This window comes from Hevea brasiliensis, chromosome 15 (assembly GCF_030052815.1).
Source record: "Hevea brasiliensis isolate MT/VB/25A 57/8 chromosome 15, ASM3005281v1, whole genome shotgun sequence".
NCBI classification, from domain to species: domain Eukaryota; kingdom Viridiplantae; phylum Streptophyta; class Magnoliopsida; order Malpighiales; family Euphorbiaceae; genus Hevea; species Hevea brasiliensis.
Genome location: NC_079507.1, coordinates 11,577,719 through 11,595,268, shown reverse-complemented (window position 1 = coordinate 11,595,268; position 17,550 = coordinate 11,577,719). Strand labels below are relative to the sequence as shown.

The window sequence follows — 17,550 nt, the reverse complement described above, 5'->3', positions numbered from 1 at the left end:
TGAAGTTTAGCTCTATTTATTGTCGATCATCAAATTTATTTGAACCACTTTGAAACATACTTTTCTATTTTAATGCTGAAATTGGATAGAGAAATAGATGTTGTTGCTACAGCACTGGATAATAGAGTACAAATGCAAGTGATGATTCCACCAATCTAGCTGCTGAATGAATATACTTTAATTTGTTGTTTGAGAGAGAAAAGAATTAATCCAGTGAATTATCATGGCATGGATTTAGCATTTAGCTAGTAGATGAGCATAAAATTCATTTAACATATTTATTCCAAAATGCAAGCATCAACTACATGTACAAGAAGAAACAAAGAGCACGCTCATAAATGTAGGACTTTGTTGTTTTTCGATGAGATTTTTTTTTTTTTAATCCTTAGCTGAAATTTGAGCTTATTACTAATAGTTGTAGAGACGACTTCACTACCATGGCTATGCAAAGTAGTCTGTTTTCCCATCTTCATCTCTATGTTTGAGAAGAGGAAGAAGATCTAGAAAACGAAATCGCTTTATTCTTATTAATTATTGATGCAAACCAACCTATAGTTTATGATTATGTTGAAAAGGAATACGAACTTCTAAGAATTAAGTCATCTCAGTACTGGCATTGTAGTTTCTACCATTCTCATTTGTACGGCCATCGAGTTCCTTGTCCTCTCCGGAGAGTTCCTCAAGGGACCTGCCTTTTGTTTCTGGCACCAAGAAAGTGAAGAAAAACCCAATTAAATTTACCACAGCAAGTCCAATGATTGCCTTCTTGATTTCCTTTGACTCTCCTTTTAGTGTGTAGGTCTGTACAACAAATGCTCCTATTATAGCCCCAGCTTTTCCTGCTGCTGCTGAGAGACCATGGCAAGTTGAGCGAAATCTTGCAGGGAAGAGCTCTGCTGGGACGATGAACGTTGTGCTGTTGGGTCCAAAGTTGGCAAAGAAAAGGGTAAGTCCAAAGAGAACCACAAATAATTTGGGATTCCCATCACAGAAATCCTTTGTGGAATCTGTCTCGCACTTGGATTTCTCTCCTCTAAGATTTCCGTATTGGATTCCCAGAATTGCCATGCAAATAGACATGAGGAGGAAGCCACCGAGTTGGATTATGTACCTTCCAATCCTGTCAATTAAGAACACAGTGAACCAGTATCCAGGAACAGTTGCAACGAGTGCAATTATGGTCATTGCTTTAGAGAGATGGTACATTTCTTGCAATGCATTCATCGTTGAGGCCTTATCTACCAATCCACTTGCAGGGTAAATATCTTTCTGGGTTAACTGGAGACTATAGAAGGCAATATCTAATAAGAACCAGGTACTAGTTGTACCTAGAAGTTGAATCCCATGCCTCCTAAGGAACTCAGAAGAGAAGAGTCGGTAAGGAGTGGTGGGATTAGCTGCAGAAGGAGGTTTGGAGCTTGTTTCTTCAACATAAATGTCCTTTTCAAGCACTCTCGCCATATCTGCAGCAGCCTTCTTGTGGTTACCCTCGACCAAGGCAGTATACCTAGCAGTTTCAGGCATGCTCATCCTCCAGTAAAAGGTCAAAGCAGCAGGGATAGCACCAAACATGAGCACAATCCGCCATGCAAAATCTGCTTCAGGCTGAGTCGATAGGATGTGGTTATCTTTAAATGCAGGAGCTTTGAAAGCATCCATGAATAACTTGGACACTATTGTGGCTACAGCTCCTGCAAACAGTATTCCCATTCCTTGCATTGCAAACACGGCGGCAATAAAAGCTCCTCGGGTTTTTTGGTTGGCATATTCTGACATAATCACAGCAGAAAGTGGATAATCCCCACCAATGCCAAAACCAAGCCAAAAGCGAAAGAAGCAGAGAGCACCAACCACACTTTTGGCAGTGAATCCAAAGGAAAGGCCAGAGGCCAAGGCAGAACCCACCATAGTAACTAGAGTTATCCCGTAAACTTTCTTCCTACCAAGCTTATCTCCGAGCCATCCAAAGAAGAGTTGCCCTACTAGAGTTCCACATAAGGCAACTCCAGTTATAGCATTGTTGATGTTGTCTGGTAGCTTACCAGGGGCAGGTTTTTGTAGGGCAGGTTCATAGTAGTATAGGCGGCCTATCAGCTTGGTGACAGCAGTGATGCAGAAGAGATCATAAGCATCAGTGAAGAATCCCATACCAGCAATAACGATTGCCTTGAAATGATAAAGTTGGGTCTTAGCCCCATCAAGAGCTGAGAAGACGGCTTTGGTCCCATCCGCCATGTCTGCAGCAATCTTTCTCAGCAAATGATTTGAGAAAATGGGGATGCGTTGGCAATGGAAAGGAAGGAAATCATAATATATTGAGGAGGAAATTGAACAGATTAGGATGTGTAAAATCCAGAAGATTTGTTTTGGTAGACAAGAAATTTCCATAGTGAGTAACGTGCTTTGTTCAAGAAGGCCGTTGGGACCAAGAGTGTAAATTGATGCATACGAGGGACAATACAAATAAAATAAATAGGCTAGGCTGTTATTGAATTATATTCTCAGATCCTTTTTCCTTTTGATTGATATTGTTTCTTTTGATCTATGTGGGATTTCTCCTAAGTTTGTGTTAGCATAATTATAGCAATTAGCATAATTATAGCAATTAGCATAATTACAGTAATTAATTAATATGATTATATAATCATATTAATTAATTACTGTAATTATGCTAATTGCTATAATTATGCTAATTGCTATAATTATGCTAACAGTTTGATTGGATTTTCTTATTATTTTGTCGAGAATATGCTCGTCTTCAACGAAAAGAATCCTATAAGTTTCTTCACATACACAACTTATCTTTTTCTGCTTTTGTTTGCTAGTTTTGTTTGTCAATGCGTTGCTACGGATTGAAAGCCAAATAATTTGTTGCGAAGATTCAATACTCTGAATAGAAACTAGTGCCACCATTTGCAGCAGAATTTGGAAACTGGGTTTGAGTGTAAGTTCCATTGAGTATCAAATTCTGATTGGCTTGTTCTTCTTGGGTTGGATTAATATTTGTATTCTCCAACACGAAAGAAAAGGGGTGATTGGAACATTCAAAGAGAAGGAAACTGCATTGTGGAATTAATAATGATAATACTCCTGCCAGCAGCACTGTTACTACCAGTTATTTCTCCAGTTTAAATAGTTTCTAAATCTTTCACCTAATGCAAAATGGAAGATTTCCAACAAGCATCTCATGTTTTAACGTACAATTGTTAATTTTGATGCACAGGACAGAATCTCGTTTTAGAATCTGTTTCAAAAGAAATTTTCCTTTCCTAATTTTGAAGCATTTAAAGCTAAACCAGAACTATAAAAGCAATGTATATGCATCTAAAACTATCAAAACCAAGACCTCAGCAATCATCCATCCATGGACTATGAAGGCTTCGCAGCCCTATCTTCACCCATAGTTGCCACTTCTTTTTTTTAGCAGTAAGTTTTTTCTTCAAAATGCTTTACCGTACCTCATTCTATTTACTTCTTATAAATGATCTTAGGATACATCTGAATAAGTTTTAGTAGAGGCAAATCTCTACTAAAAACCCAAAAAAAGCACACACACACTTGTATATAGAATCTACTTGGCATAGAGCAATAATACCGAAACAACCCATAAGATATGCATACATACGAAAGTTCACAAGAGAAACAAGAATTAGAAGGCCAAAATACAAGTCTATTTAACCTAATATTCCAGAAGCCATACAAGAATAAACTACAGCTAAGCTAAAAAACTCACTCTCAGCTTTCGATACAAGAATGTACAAGATGCGTGCCTTCCTACAGAAAAGTTGATTAATGAGCTAATAAAGAAATACGTACCAAGCTAGCCCAGTCCATAGTCCAAAAACTTACAGTTAATAGTGCAAAAATATGGGCTACCCTCGGTAGCATTGGGTATGTGAGTGTGCCAAGTATGAAACAGTTGAAGCTTAAGAGAGCAACTGCATCAGAAGCAGGTTTGTTCTTTATGGTAGAGAAAAACTGAACCACACTTTTCAGTGACATGCCAAGAACAGCAAAAAGAGCTACCACAAGGGGCATACAGGGGTCTTCAGCCTCCCAGATAATGATTCCAACCAAAAGGGATAACACTGCACTGAAAACAGACTGTGAAAGTGCAACATCCATTCTCTGACCCAGACCCTCATTTATGTCTAAGCTCCTTGAGATGATACAATGTGAAAATGAATGGACAGACCACCTGGCTTTGCACCCAGTTTTCCAGAATTTGAACAGTTCTGCTTCCCTCTTGCCCTCACCTTCCCAGGCATCTTTTTGCATCATGAAGCCTTCAAATATGATTCCACTTCCATTACAACATGATTGGCTCGCATAGGAAATGCCATGGCCGTCAGCATCATCAGTATCATCATTTGGTGCATCGTCTGCATCATAATGTCCTTTAAAGCTCCAATGGTCTTTACTCCGAATTTCCTTCAGCTGAAGATTTTCAACTTTAAGATTCTGCAACTATTGAAATACATTAAATCATTTTATTAGTAAAGCGGAAAATAAAGACATGCACAGACTAAGGACTAACTCCTTCAAAGTTCAAATGTCAACTGCGAGGAACAAAAATGAGAAATTGACGGAAACTAATTGACAGGAATCCAAAACTTGGCTGAAGTAATTTGTTTTGGCATTATCTGTATAAGGTTATGCTTATGCCCTATCTTAACTTTTCAGCATCACAGATGACAAACTGAAATGAAATATGGTAATGTTAGAAGATTTCTTTGAACTGAACAGATAAAGTATATCAATCTTTGATGCATAGGTGGAAAAAAGAAATGAAAAGAATGAAAGATAATAAAAAATAATAGTGTATTTGATGCTGTGTACTCGCCTCCTCATAGGAAAAGTTTGATTGTGGCTCAAACCTGATCAAAAGGGGTCCTATCGGCATGTCTTATTCCTCTTTTGAACATCATATGACCTAAAAGTTCATTATGTAATTTTGTTCCTTCGTTTTCTAGCAGGAATAGGGTTCTAAATAAAGCATGCATCAGAGCCAACACTTACTACTGCCATAAGTTGTGGAAATTTTACAGAATCATCAGAAAAATCAAAGTTGTCATGGACCTGCAATTTTTTTTTTTTTTTTTTTGGAAGCAAAATGAGACCAAATTAATTCCCATTTGCAGATTCAAGCTCAATCCTGTGAGAAATGATATAGTTTATTCATGTTAAGTTGTTGCAATTATATCTCAGTATAACAGATCTCACGTGATGTTGCACTCAACAACATAACAAACCATTGGTCCATTGCTGTCCAAATTCCAAACAAAGAAGTTCCTTGGCTTCAGACTACTAGATCCATACATTTTTTTTTTTCCAGCCAATCTCCATTTCCACTTTCTACTACTGTCCCTGGATGAATTTTGTACCATTTTCTTACAGCCCCCTCCATCACGACCTATCATCATCTCTCTGTTACATTAACTTTTTTATTTTTTTTGCACATTGGACATGTTATTTCAACACTGGATTGCAATTGAAAGCTAAAATTCCTCACTTAAGTCACTCATCATTTTTGGTGCCATGTTTTCTACCTGGGGTTGCCAGAATTGTGTTTATAACTTATTCTTGTGTCTGATTAACTTACCTCAAGCCAGAGTGGCTGGTTAGCTGGTTAGATGGTTAATTCCGTTGCTGGTTAGCTGGACATCAAACTCTCACGAAGGATATTGCAACTTAGGTAAGGTAGAAAAGAGAGGAAATAGAGAGGAAAAAAAAAGGATTCTTGAGTATATTGAGAAATACAGATAGTACTATCAAAAATAAACTTGCAATCCCAATTCTTTGATCCATAGAAACTTTGCATACTTCAAAGTATTTCACACACTTCCTAAGCCAAACCCTAGGTTCTTTCTCATCAAAAGCAACTAATTCAATTTTTGGCAAGAATGGATTCATCCCTTCAACAATACCAATGTTACCAATATTGCTTTGATCCTTTATTTGTGAATTAGGCAGATTCTTAGGAACTGGCAGCAGACCTCTACTTTGAGCTCCCTTGGCTCCATTATCCTCAGTAGAAACCTCGTTATTCTCGTCCTTTGCAAATGCACTCATGAAGGTTCTCCAATCCTCCCTTAATGCATTGTTATCAGCAAAGGCTCAATCCAATTTCTCTTCCTTCACATTAAATCTTCCTTCCATCATATTAAATTTCCCATCAACATTCCCCTGCATAGCCCTAAATTTTTATTCCAGTTCCGCAACCTAAACATCTTGGGACTAACCACCACAGACCCCATAGATCTAGTCATTGTTGCGACAGCAATGCATCCCTTACAGCAAAGCTCTGATACCAAATGTTAGGGGAGTTAACCCTAAGAGAGAATTACAGAAGAATTTAGAAGAGGAAAAAGATTAGAAGAAGAAGAAGAATAGAGATAGAGAAGATAGAAAGAGAGAGAGGAGAGAATTGTATTTCTTGATAATAGTTCCAGACTGCAATTACAAGAAATGAATCGAGCTTTATATAACAGCTCAGTAACCATCAACAGCTCAACAACTTTATTAACCAACTTGTTACAACAGCTCAACAACTTTGGTAACTAACTATTTCTCATCTCCCGCCAATCATAACTTTACCACCTACTTTCTAAAACAACCCTAACTACTTACTACTTATGTCTATACTTTCTCATCTGGTACGTGACAGGGGATGGGGAAAACAAGAAACATGAATAGTAAGATGCTCAAGTTTTGATCGATGGTCTGAAGTTTCTGACTTGATTCTGATATTGGATGCGTCAAAGAGTTCCACCACAATTCACAACAACAATATTCAATATCAAAAGTGCACTGCTTCTCAGCTCCAATGCATAGCTACCTCCCCATTCCATTGTTTGTCTTCCTAAGTCTATGGGGCTAAAATCAGTCCAAAATTCAACTAGAAAGAAAGATCTGAAGATTCTCAAAATCAGCTCAATGGATTTAAAAAATAAAAAAAATAAAAAAAATAAAAATGAAAAAAACTATGATCTTCACAATATTGAGAATCAAGAGAAAGTATTATTATTAATTGATTGAAAGGTTTCACCGGTATTAGCAGATTTTTGCACAAGCCAACTACATCAATAATGGCCTGTCACTAATTGGGTCCTAAGAAAGCTGATGAAGGAAGAATTTTCTCCACATTTACTAAGAAAGGGAGTTATATTCCAAGATGTGTGCTTTCTCCTGCCATAGAAAAGGTCATGCTTAAAATTCCACAAGTTTGTTCTTTAGTGCTGCTTTCAGGTGGAAATAAAGGTATCTGAAGAGACTTCATCATAGCACACAGACTAAAGATAACAGATTTTCAACCATCGGTCAAGCTATTCTACAAAGAAGATGGCAGTTCGACAAAAAGCATAGCCTGCCAATGAAGATTTCCAAAATTGTATAGACAAATTTTATCAAAAGGCAGCATTTCAGTGCTATAATTCTAAAAATAAAGCATATCTAAGCAGTCATTATCTTAAGAAGCAAAACATAATTAAAGTCCATAATACAGCATGCATGGAAGGAGTTGAGGACTAGCCTCTTAAGGATCACACTGTTGAAGCCAATGAATTCTCAAGATTCAATAAAAATGAAGAATGGGGCCATGCACATGTGATCCCATTATTCTTCCTGCCATTTGCCTAGCTCTTGCATCACTCCTAAGTCAATTTCTCTCTGAAAATTCAACTTTGAACAGTTCAGATTTCAATAAGAGAGGAAGAATGATCAACCTACCTCCCTATAGGGGAGCCTGAGCTCTGATTGCATCCCAATCTTGTCTAGTGGAGAGGACCTATCCCTAAGATGTTTTCGGCATCTTAGGACAAAAGAATTTTAATTGATTTTTTAATTTTTAAAAGGCCCTTTTAACAACATTATAAATCTTTTCTCTATAGAAAGATGTAGGAATAGAGAACCTACAATAATGATTAGAATAGCTATATTCTTACAAAAAGAAACTTTATTAAAGCCACTTAACTAATTGGCTTTAGACATTCATTTTACTTTAAAGGGTGCATAATATTAACACATGAATCATAAATGATTATAAACAAAACCGTACACCATAAGCTTATTATGCATCAAAGTTGAAATTAACGTGCATTACCAACTTGTGAACTTCTAGTAAAAAATACCATGAGGATAATTAGATTGTTGATAATAATTTAATCTCCAAGAAAACTTCACTGCAAAATATACAATTTAGCCCCTGTAGTTATTAGGAAAGTTTAATTTAAATCATTTTCAACTTTTTGTCCAAATTAGCTCAGAAGTTTCAATTTAAGCTCAATTTAGCCTAAAAATTAAAATTTATGAGCTAAATTTCTTGATTTCTTGATTTAAATTAAAAATCAAAATGTCCAATTTCATAATTTTGGGACTAAATTTCGTGATTTAAGTCTAAAAATCAATAAGTTTAATTTCTTGATTTTCTTTATTTTTGGGTTAAATTAAGCTTAAATTAAAACTAATGTGCTAAATTGGACAAGAAGTTGAAAAAGGACTAAATTGAACTTCCCTAATAAGTACAGGGGTGTAATTGAGCTATAAGCCAAAAACTTCACTAAACAATCTATTGCTTCATTTTTACAATGTTCAAGTTTCTGTTCTTTAGGTGTCTGCTCAGGACATAAACAGCAGACAACATCTCATTAACAATTAAATGATAATCAGTCTATACGTGAGTTCATACAATAAGCATTTGAATATAAATATAGGTTCTCTGTTCATACAATAAGGCTTGCAGGCATATAAAATCATTACCTCACCCTCCAGCAATTCAATTTTGGCAATAACTCTATCATTTTCCTCTTCAACTTCTGCTAGCACCGATTCCAGAGTTCTGCATTCTTTCATTGCTATGTGGAGTTGGTCTTGAAGTTCCTTCCTATCCAACACAAGACTATCCAACTCAATCTGCATCTCATGCAAATGTTCTTGCAGCTGAAAATCATATCAGCAAAGCCGCTGAAAAATAGCTTATAAAAAGCAAAAACAATGATACAATATAAAATAATCACCTAAAAGAATATACACTTAGTTGGGAATATACCCACCTGAGAATATTCACAGGAATATGCTATAAAATATGCAAAAAAAAAATATGCTCCCACCACTTTCCTATTTAGGGGACAGCCAAGGAGGAAGAAGGGTTACTTCTCCTCTCACTCTCTCTATACTCTTTCTTTACCTTATCACTACCAGAATACCACTCCTCTGAGACCTCCCTGGGCCTTCTGATCATCCTCTCTTTGTTTTGCAGGTCCCAGCTAAGACCCCTTATGAGTGAAGCTACAGGTTTAGGCTTAATCAAAGTTCAGGTTACCTTAAAATAAGATAATCTAAGGCCACAGCCTAAGCCAGTTAACAAAGCAAACTTTCTAAATTCTCAAAAGTCTAGGTCCTATCAGAATTAAAGAGTATCGCAAGATTCTTTTGAAAGCTCTTATCACATCTTCATGCGCTATTCATATATGAAATCATGAATAAGAAACAATAACGCCCTCATGAAACTTCCACTGCTACTTGCCAAATTCAAATGTTGAGGAGCAGTGGCACTAAAGCCAAACAAGCTAAAAATTTTGACGTTCTCCCTACAGATGCATTTTTATTGCAGATAAACATTCTAATGCAATGATCAGAGTATACTGCTAAATGGGTCCAAGGCCAAGCTTGAATTGAACATATGCACACAATTTTGTCTTCGCTAATTCCATGGCTAACTACTGTGTGTGCATGTGAGAGAGAGAGAGGAATTAAGCACTAACCAGCCTTTCCCTTTTCAAGGCAGTAACAATTTGCATAAGAAGAGAAATAAGAGAAATCATCCATATGATAATCTTGTGGAACAAATTCAGATGGAAACTGATAGAGGATATCAGCAACTCCACCCAAGTGTGAATCACAATAAACATAGTTTTCAGAGCAAATTTAAACACCAGTTTGCAGAGACAAAAGGTTTGGTTACAAAGAACATGAGGGGAGCCATTAGCTGAGGAAAGAAAGCCATGAGATCGACCATAGTTGGTCATCAAAATAAAGAACAGAGAAGAATCCACAGAATCGAAATTTTGAGCAGAGAGAGAGAGAGAGAGAGAGGAGGTGGCAACTGGCAAGAGAGTGTTTAAATGAGTGACACATGGAGCGAAGAATTGAGCGTTAATCGGACATTAGTTCAATTAATTAATTAAATTAAATATCTAAATAAAAATTTAAATGGACTTTCTTTGTAATTCAAAAAACTTCAATTAATTAAACAAAAAAGGTAGCATATCAAAAAACCTCAAATATAAATCATGTAAAAATTAACAGAAATTATTTATTTTTAATGTTAAAATAAAAATATTTTAAAATAAAGATATCAGAAATAAGGAATTGTAATAAGTTAAAATAATTATAAAATTATTATTAAAATAATGAATTACATTTTATTACAAATAAAATTATTTTAATTAAAATAATAATTAAATAATTTAAAACTAATTAAATCAAAATAAGAAAAATAATTTGAATTGATATATACATAGTAAAGAAAAGAAAAGGTTGTTTTCCATGTTTAGAAGTAGTGATTAAATTTTTATTAAAAAAAAAAAAGCAGAGATTAATTTAATGTAGGCATCTATTACATTAAGAAATCCATACTTTTCTAATTAAGCAGTGACGTGAATAAACATTAACTAGTTAATCAAATATTACATAAGATTAGGTTTTTTTTAAAAAAATATGCATTGTACATTATAGTAATTTAATTTTTTTAATATAATATAATATTATCATAATATATTAAATTTTAATAACTAATTGAATTTAGTAATTTATCTATTTAAATATATTTATAAAGTATAAGATTATACTATTTTTATACTATTATTAACAATTCATCTATTATATTTTTTTATGAATTAATATTAAAAAATATATTTATATATAATAAATATTAAAAATTAAATTAATTGTCTAAATTTTATATAGATAATTTTTTACAATGAATTATTAATTCATAAAATAATTTACTATTTAAATATTAATGTTAAAATTATATTTTATATAAAAATAAAATATCATATCATTTCTTTAATTCAAACAAACTTGTTAAGGTGATATTATTTTATATATCATTCCTTCAACTCTTCGCTCATAAGCAAATGCATGCACGTAAAGAGTATATCTTAATTATAATAATAATTTTCAACATATTAAAGAAGCTTTTTTGAATTCCTTCCGTTAAAAAAAATAGCAAATTCAATCTTTTTTCTTATTTTTTATAAAAATAAAAAAATTAAAATAAATATCTTTCCTAATCTAAATCATGCTCAACTCAGCTCAACTAAACTTTTATCCCAAAAATTTGGGATCGGCTATATAGATTCGTTTTCTCCACTTTAAATGATTTTGGGTTAAATCTTCATAAATGTATAATGCTTCTAGGTCATATTGTACTACTCTACTACAAATCAATTTAGGTCTACCCCTTTTTTTCTTTCTATCCTCTAACCTAATTTGCTCTACTTATCTAACTGGAGTTTCCATATGTTTACGCATCACATTACTAAACCACATCAATCTCTCTTCTCTCAACTTATCATCAGTTGGCATCACTCCTACATTTTCTCTAATACTCTCATTACGGACTTTATCTAGTCTAGTATGGCCACTCATCCACCTTAATATTATCATCTCTGCAACTCTTATCTTAAACGCATACGACTCCTTCAGTGTCCAACATTCACTACCATATAACATGGCCGGTTGTATGGATGTACCGTAAAATTTTCCTTTCAACTTATTGAGAATTTTGCGATCAAATAAAACTCCCGTAGCACATCTCCACTTCAACCAACCGGCTTTAATCCTATGATTAACATCCTCCTTACATCCTCCATCTACTTGAAGGACTGAGCCGAGATATTTAAAGTGATTACTTTGGGACAGTACCACTCCATCCAAATTAACTCTTTTCCTATCACCAGTTTAGCTTTCATTGAACTTATAATATATGTATTCTGTCTTCGTTATACTTAACTTAAAAATCTAATTCATACTGAATTAATTTAATTTAAAAAGGTGTTTCTATTTTAGCCATTTAGTTATTTAATTTCAGAATTTATATTAAAGACACTTAAAGAATAATTAGTTGGTATCTTTAAGTTTTTCAATAGTGATTTGTTGTTGGCAAACTAATCTAAAGCAAGAGCTACCTCCTCCTACTCTGAAGAGCATCAGTAACCCTTTTTACTTGTTAGACACTTTTGTACTTACAAATGTTCTGGAAGACTTCTCCATTCCAACTACACATATTTATTATTTTTGTCAAAAACAATTACAACAACGGAGTATGTTGGAAGTGCTATAGCTACTTATTTCCCGTTTGCTACTATTATTATAAAATAATTCCTATTTAAAAATTTCTTCCATTTTTACATTTAAAATAAAAATATTACAATTATATTGTATAATTCTAACACTTATATTTTAGAAAAATAAAAAATATATGTTCATTTTTAAAATCCCATTATAAAAATACAAATAAAGTTTAATTAGAATTAAATCACTTTATGATTAAATTTAATTATCTTTAATTGGTATAAATAAAGCCTTAATATTAACAGACTTCTTTTTAACTTAATAGTTCTAAATTATATAAGAAGTTTTCATTTTATTAAAAGAATTTTATTCTTGTAATAGAATTTTTCTTCCCTTTCATAACAAAATCATACGTGCTCAACTATCAAAAAATTTTTTCTATTACTATTATTATTATTATTATTATTATTATTATTATTATTATTATTATTATTATTATTATTATTTCAAATTGTTCTAATATATATTTTCATTTAAAAGATTAAGTAGCACAAAAGTTCTTGCTTGTATAGTTATAATCCCAAATTGGGTAGAATCCTAATTATTCAAAATTAATGTGTTTTTATTTTCTTTGAACCAACCAATCAAACTTAATATTAATTTTCTTTTAACAAACCAAATTAGAGGATGCTATAAGAAAAATTAAAAATGATTGAGACAATTCAATCAATTCAATTGTTCCTTTGTTTTATATTTTTATATTTATTATAGACTATATATTGATTACAACCAGATATTATGGATAAATTTTAACAATTGTTTCTGAACTTATATGATTGTAACACTACAGTCCTTTAATTTTAAAATGTAATATAAAACTCCCTAAACTTTCAAATTTTACATAGTAAAAGCCTTCTAACTTTCAATTATTGATTTTTCAGTTAGAAACTGATGTGAACAGATCCTACATAGTATTTTGTTAACATTTCTCTTTCCTCTCTTATATAAAGTGTAAAATTATTTTCTGTATATGTGAAAAATTATTCTATTTATAGAGAGAAGAATGATTCAATTTACACATTGTTTGAGAAAGAAAAGAGAAATACTGACTAAGTTCCAGGCTAGAACTGTCCAAGTCAGCGTCTAACTGAAAAATCGATAATTAGATATTAGAGAGATTTTACTGTGTAAAATGTGAAAGTTGATGGGATTTTATGTTATATTTTTAAGTTGAGAGACTATAATGTTACAACTAGATAAGTTCAGAGACGGTTGTTAAAATTTATCCCAGATATTATAGATAGATAGATAGATAGATAGATAATTTCTATTTAGATCATGGAAATACTACATATTAGCTTGTGTGAGGTGCCTATATGCCTTAGATTTATCAAGGTGCCTACATGCCTTAGATTTATGAATATATTAGCTTCTTTCCTGAATTTACATTTTATTTATAATTTATTATCTTTTTTTAATATATAATTTATCTACAAAGGGATAAAAGTATTTAAATTAATTTTATAATAAATTAATTTAAATATTATTAATAATTTTTGCTTAAATAAGAATTTTAGTTATTTAAACTCAACTCAACTCAATTGAACTAAGCCTTTATCCAAAAATTTTAGGTCGGCTATATGGATTCGCTTTCTCCACTCTGAACGATTTTGGGTTAAATCCAATTTTAGTTATTTATAAAAATAAAATTATCATTTATTAAGTTGAATAAGGATTTGAAACTTGAAAAACAATGATTGAGTTGTGCCATATATATGAAAGAGTATACAATAATAATGTATTATTATTTGGTGAATACCATGATCTAATAGCAAAACTCTTATTAGTTATTTACATAAAATAATTTAAATTAATATAAAATATTATTAATAATTTTTTGCTTAAATAAGAATTTTACTTATTTATAAAATAAAATTATTATTTGTTAAAAAATTATTCCTATTTAATAAGTAAAAAAATTACCAATTATAATAATAATGATGATGGTGATGTATTTGGCGAATCAAATAGTAAAATTTTAATTAGTTGATAAAATTGATTTTATAACTTTATGAAAGATTCTTGTGAAAGTTTTCATTAACTCCTAATTCATATCAACTAGATCTTGTTGTAGTAAGAATTCTTAATTCATGAGTTGTAGGGAATGATTTATATAATTACAAACAGAAATATATAAGAAGGTTACAAAATTTGCCTCTTATAAAAGTTTATGAATGTTTATAATTCTTCTTAAAAAAAATTAATTTTATTATTATTATTTTTTTAATTTTATAATATTTTTATTTTATTTAAAAAAAAAACTCTTTCAAAATATATTGCACTTATAAATTTAAAATAGAATTTTAGTATGACCTTTCTTATATTTCAATGATTTTATTTTTAGTTAAAAAAAAACTTCTTTTTCTTTTTCCAATGATTTTATAATTTAATTAATTTTTAATTTTTTTAATATTATAAATAATATAAATTGAATCCTACTCATTTTAAAATTATTTTTAGTTTTCAATAGTCAATTAAATTTAATTATTTATTATTATAATTAATTTTAAATTACATAGCAATTAAATTTAATTATTTATTATTATATAATTTTAAATTACATAACCAATTAAATTTAATCATTTATTGTTATAACACTAAATTACTAAGGATATTTTTTAAATCTCAATATTTTCCTTCTTTATTCATTTATATATACTAGTTTTTAAAGCACGTGTGTGTATTGCAAGTGCATCAAATTAAAAAAAAGAATTATCTATATATAATATTAAAGTGTATATCTTAATAATAATAATAATAATAATAATAATAATAATAATAATAATAATAATAATGCTTTATGAAAATCTCAGTTTTTTTTTTTTTCAATCTGAGTTTCTTGTTATACATGATAAAAAAAAAAAATAGAGATACAAAGAAATATATGAAATAGAAAATCTAACTACACTACAATTTCATTCTAATATAATTTCAAAATTCACATTTTATTATAAAAATTTTTATAATTAAATTTTCATTTTTAAATTTTAAGCAAGATTCTAATCCGAAAATGAATAAAAATTTAGAAGTTGAATTAAATAACAACTATAAATAGTCAGATTTGTCACAAATTTTTATAATCCAAATTTTATAATATAAATAATTAAAAAAATAATTAAATAATTTTATAATATAAATAATTAAAAAAATAATTAAATAGTAGCAATATTATAATTATATTAAGGGTATTTTTGTCCATATAAAAGGTCGCCTTCATTTGTACTTTTATTTATATTATTAATGATGTTCTCCTTTTCTATGGGCATTAAATGCTAGATCTGGGAATTGGATCTGTAAGACAGGAAAAGAAAAACAAAGTGGGTTAGTTAACCACTGCCTCGACACCTAAATCAGTAATGAGAACTGGATTATGAAAGTATAAGATTAATTAATTAGTATGCATACCTAAAGGATCTTATATAGGTTTTGGTGTAGATAGAGTTAGTAGTTGATTGAGATTAGGAGTCTATTCTATCTGAGAGTTTTGATGTAAACGAATCTCTAGTTTTGATGAATATAAGTGATTCAAGTATCGTGCATATGGTTGGGTGAGTAACCCCTTGCCCGAGTATCCCATGGTTACTTGTGACACCCCTCACCCATCTACAGTGTAGCCGAGCAAGGCATGTCACACTTGGTGCCGGAGCACTCTATCTTATCTTACTTTATTCCTTTAATAATTTGTTCTTGTTATATTTTAAAATAAATTAAATTTATAGGAGAAACTGACAGAGTTATCCCTATTTTATTATCAGTTGGTGTGTTTTACTGTTTACCTGTTTAAAGATTTCAACAATAATTTCTAGTAATAATCTCATTTATACACATCATAATCATCTCATCATTTTGAATATAATCTATATATTTCTATTTCATATTCATTTCCATTCATGCTCAATTCATATATCAAAATTCTCAAATTTCCATTAATTACAAAATTTACAAACTAATTACATAAATTCATAATTTACATGATATACAAATTAATTAGAATTCCATAATAACTAATTATAATGCATAAAATATATAATATTACTTTTGTGAGCCCTCTCTACATGCATTGCTAAGGAGATAACAACCTTGAACACTTTTGACACTTCTTGTAACACCCTTATTTGCATAGCCTAGTATATTTTACTGTTCCGATGACCGGTATCGGTCCGGATAATTAAAGGGATTAGAACCACGTCTAAGACACCTAGATAAGCCCTGAATACAAATAATTAGTAATTGCTAAATAGTTAAGTATAAAGAAGAAAAATAAAGCATAAAAAGTTAAATGAGCCGGAAGTTATAGCGATGGGTGACCTTCCCGGGAAATGACTGCGAAGTCAATCGTAACCCGATTTCTGAACCGGAAAATGTGACGCCGCTGTCCTTAGGACTATTACGAACACAGTGGAAAAGAGAAAATCATGAAAAAGAGTTATTAAGTAGGTCAAATAATTATGTCAGGGATCTGGAAGAAATATCGAATAACTTACAAACCGGATTGAACCAGCGAAGGGCAATTTGGTCAATTCACCCCTAGAGCTAACTCCTAACCTAACTGTCCAATAAAATCAGAGAAAAGAAAATTTTGGGATCAAGAATTAAATTAAAGAATTAATGAAAAAATAAATGCAAAAGAAAAAGAAAAAGGAAAAAGTTTATTACATCATGCTTACATCATTGGATGACATCATGAATGATGTTAAAATACAATTTTAATTTTTCTATCTAAATTAACCAAGTCAAAAGTATTTTTAAAGACATAAAATACCTAAAAAAAGAAAAGAAAAATCATTTCTTCTTCTCCACCCAAGTGGCCTGCTTGCTTCTCCCTCTCACCACCATTGAAGAAACTCCATTGAAGCTTGAGTTTAAGCTTGCTTCATTACCTGGACCCCAAATTAATCCACTAGAACTTGATAACCTCACTAGAGAAGAGGATTGAGCAAGAAAGAAAGAAGGAAAGAGGAGTGAAATTGAATATTGAACTTCAAAGGTTAAGGTTAGTGAGTTAAATTGAAAATTCTAGTTTAATACTATTGTTTTTAGTGTAACTAGCTTAGATCTTAACTTAAAATCAAAAGAAAACAATTGTTAGGGGACCAAAAGAAATTTTTGGCTAGCTTAGTTAGGGTTTGAAATGAATGATTTTGATGTGTTTAATTGGTTTTTTAGGGTGAGTGAAGTATGTAGACATTGAAT

The 17,550-nt window shown here is 31.2% G+C and overlaps 2 protein-coding genes across 4 annotated transcripts; both read right to left on the bottom strand.

Annotated features, from left to right (window-relative positions):
- Positions 1-455: 455 nt before the first annotated feature.
- Positions 456-2,327, bottom strand: LOC110657090 (low affinity inorganic phosphate transporter 8-like). Its single transcript, XM_021814194.2, has one exon. It carries the CDS (start codon positions 2,233-2,235, stop codon positions 595-597), a length of 1,641 nt encoding a protein of 546 aa, XP_021669886.1. The 5' UTR covers positions 2,236-2,327; the 3' UTR covers positions 456-594.
- Positions 2,328-3,589: 1,262 nt separating this feature from the next.
- On the bottom strand, positions 3,590-10,111 carry LOC110657160 (uncharacterized). Of its 3 annotated transcripts, none has more exons than XM_058136332.1 (3): positions 9,762-10,111; positions 8,758-8,937; positions 3,590-4,461 (listed from the first exon to the last, which is right to left on the bottom strand). In XM_058136332.1, exons 1-3 carry the CDS (start codon positions 10,023-10,025, stop codon positions 3,790-3,792), a joined length of 1,116 nt encoding a protein of 371 aa, XP_057992315.1. In that variant the 5' UTR covers positions 10,026-10,111; the 3' UTR covers positions 3,590-3,789. The 3 variants fall into 3 exon arrangements, with proteins under 3 accessions (XP_057992315.1, XP_057992316.1, XP_021669987.2); XM_058136333.1 differs by having other exon boundaries at positions 3,590-4,437; XM_021814295.2 differs by having other exon boundaries at positions 3,590-4,467; positions 9,762-10,108.
- Between the last annotated feature and the right edge of the window lie 7,439 nt (positions 10,112-17,550).

Excerpts from the sequence above, each read along its gene's own strand:
- LOC110657090 (XM_021814194.2), bottom strand. The coding sequence starts at position 2,235 with ATGGCGGATGGGACCAAAGCCGTCTTCTCAGCTCTTGATGGGGCTAAG.
- LOC110657160 (XM_021814295.2), bottom strand. The coding sequence starts at position 10,025 with ATGACCAACTATGGTCGATCTCATGGCTTTCTTTCCTCAGCTAATGGC. Across the intron at positions 8,938-9,761 it reads CCTTGAAAAGGGAAAGGCTG|CTGCAAGAACATTTGCATGA; the intron begins GTTAGTGCTTAA and ends TATGATTTTCAG. Across the intron at positions 4,468-8,757 it reads TTGAATTGCTGGAGGGTGAG|TTGCAGAATCTTAAAGTTGA; the intron begins GTAATGATTTTA and ends GTATTTCAATAG.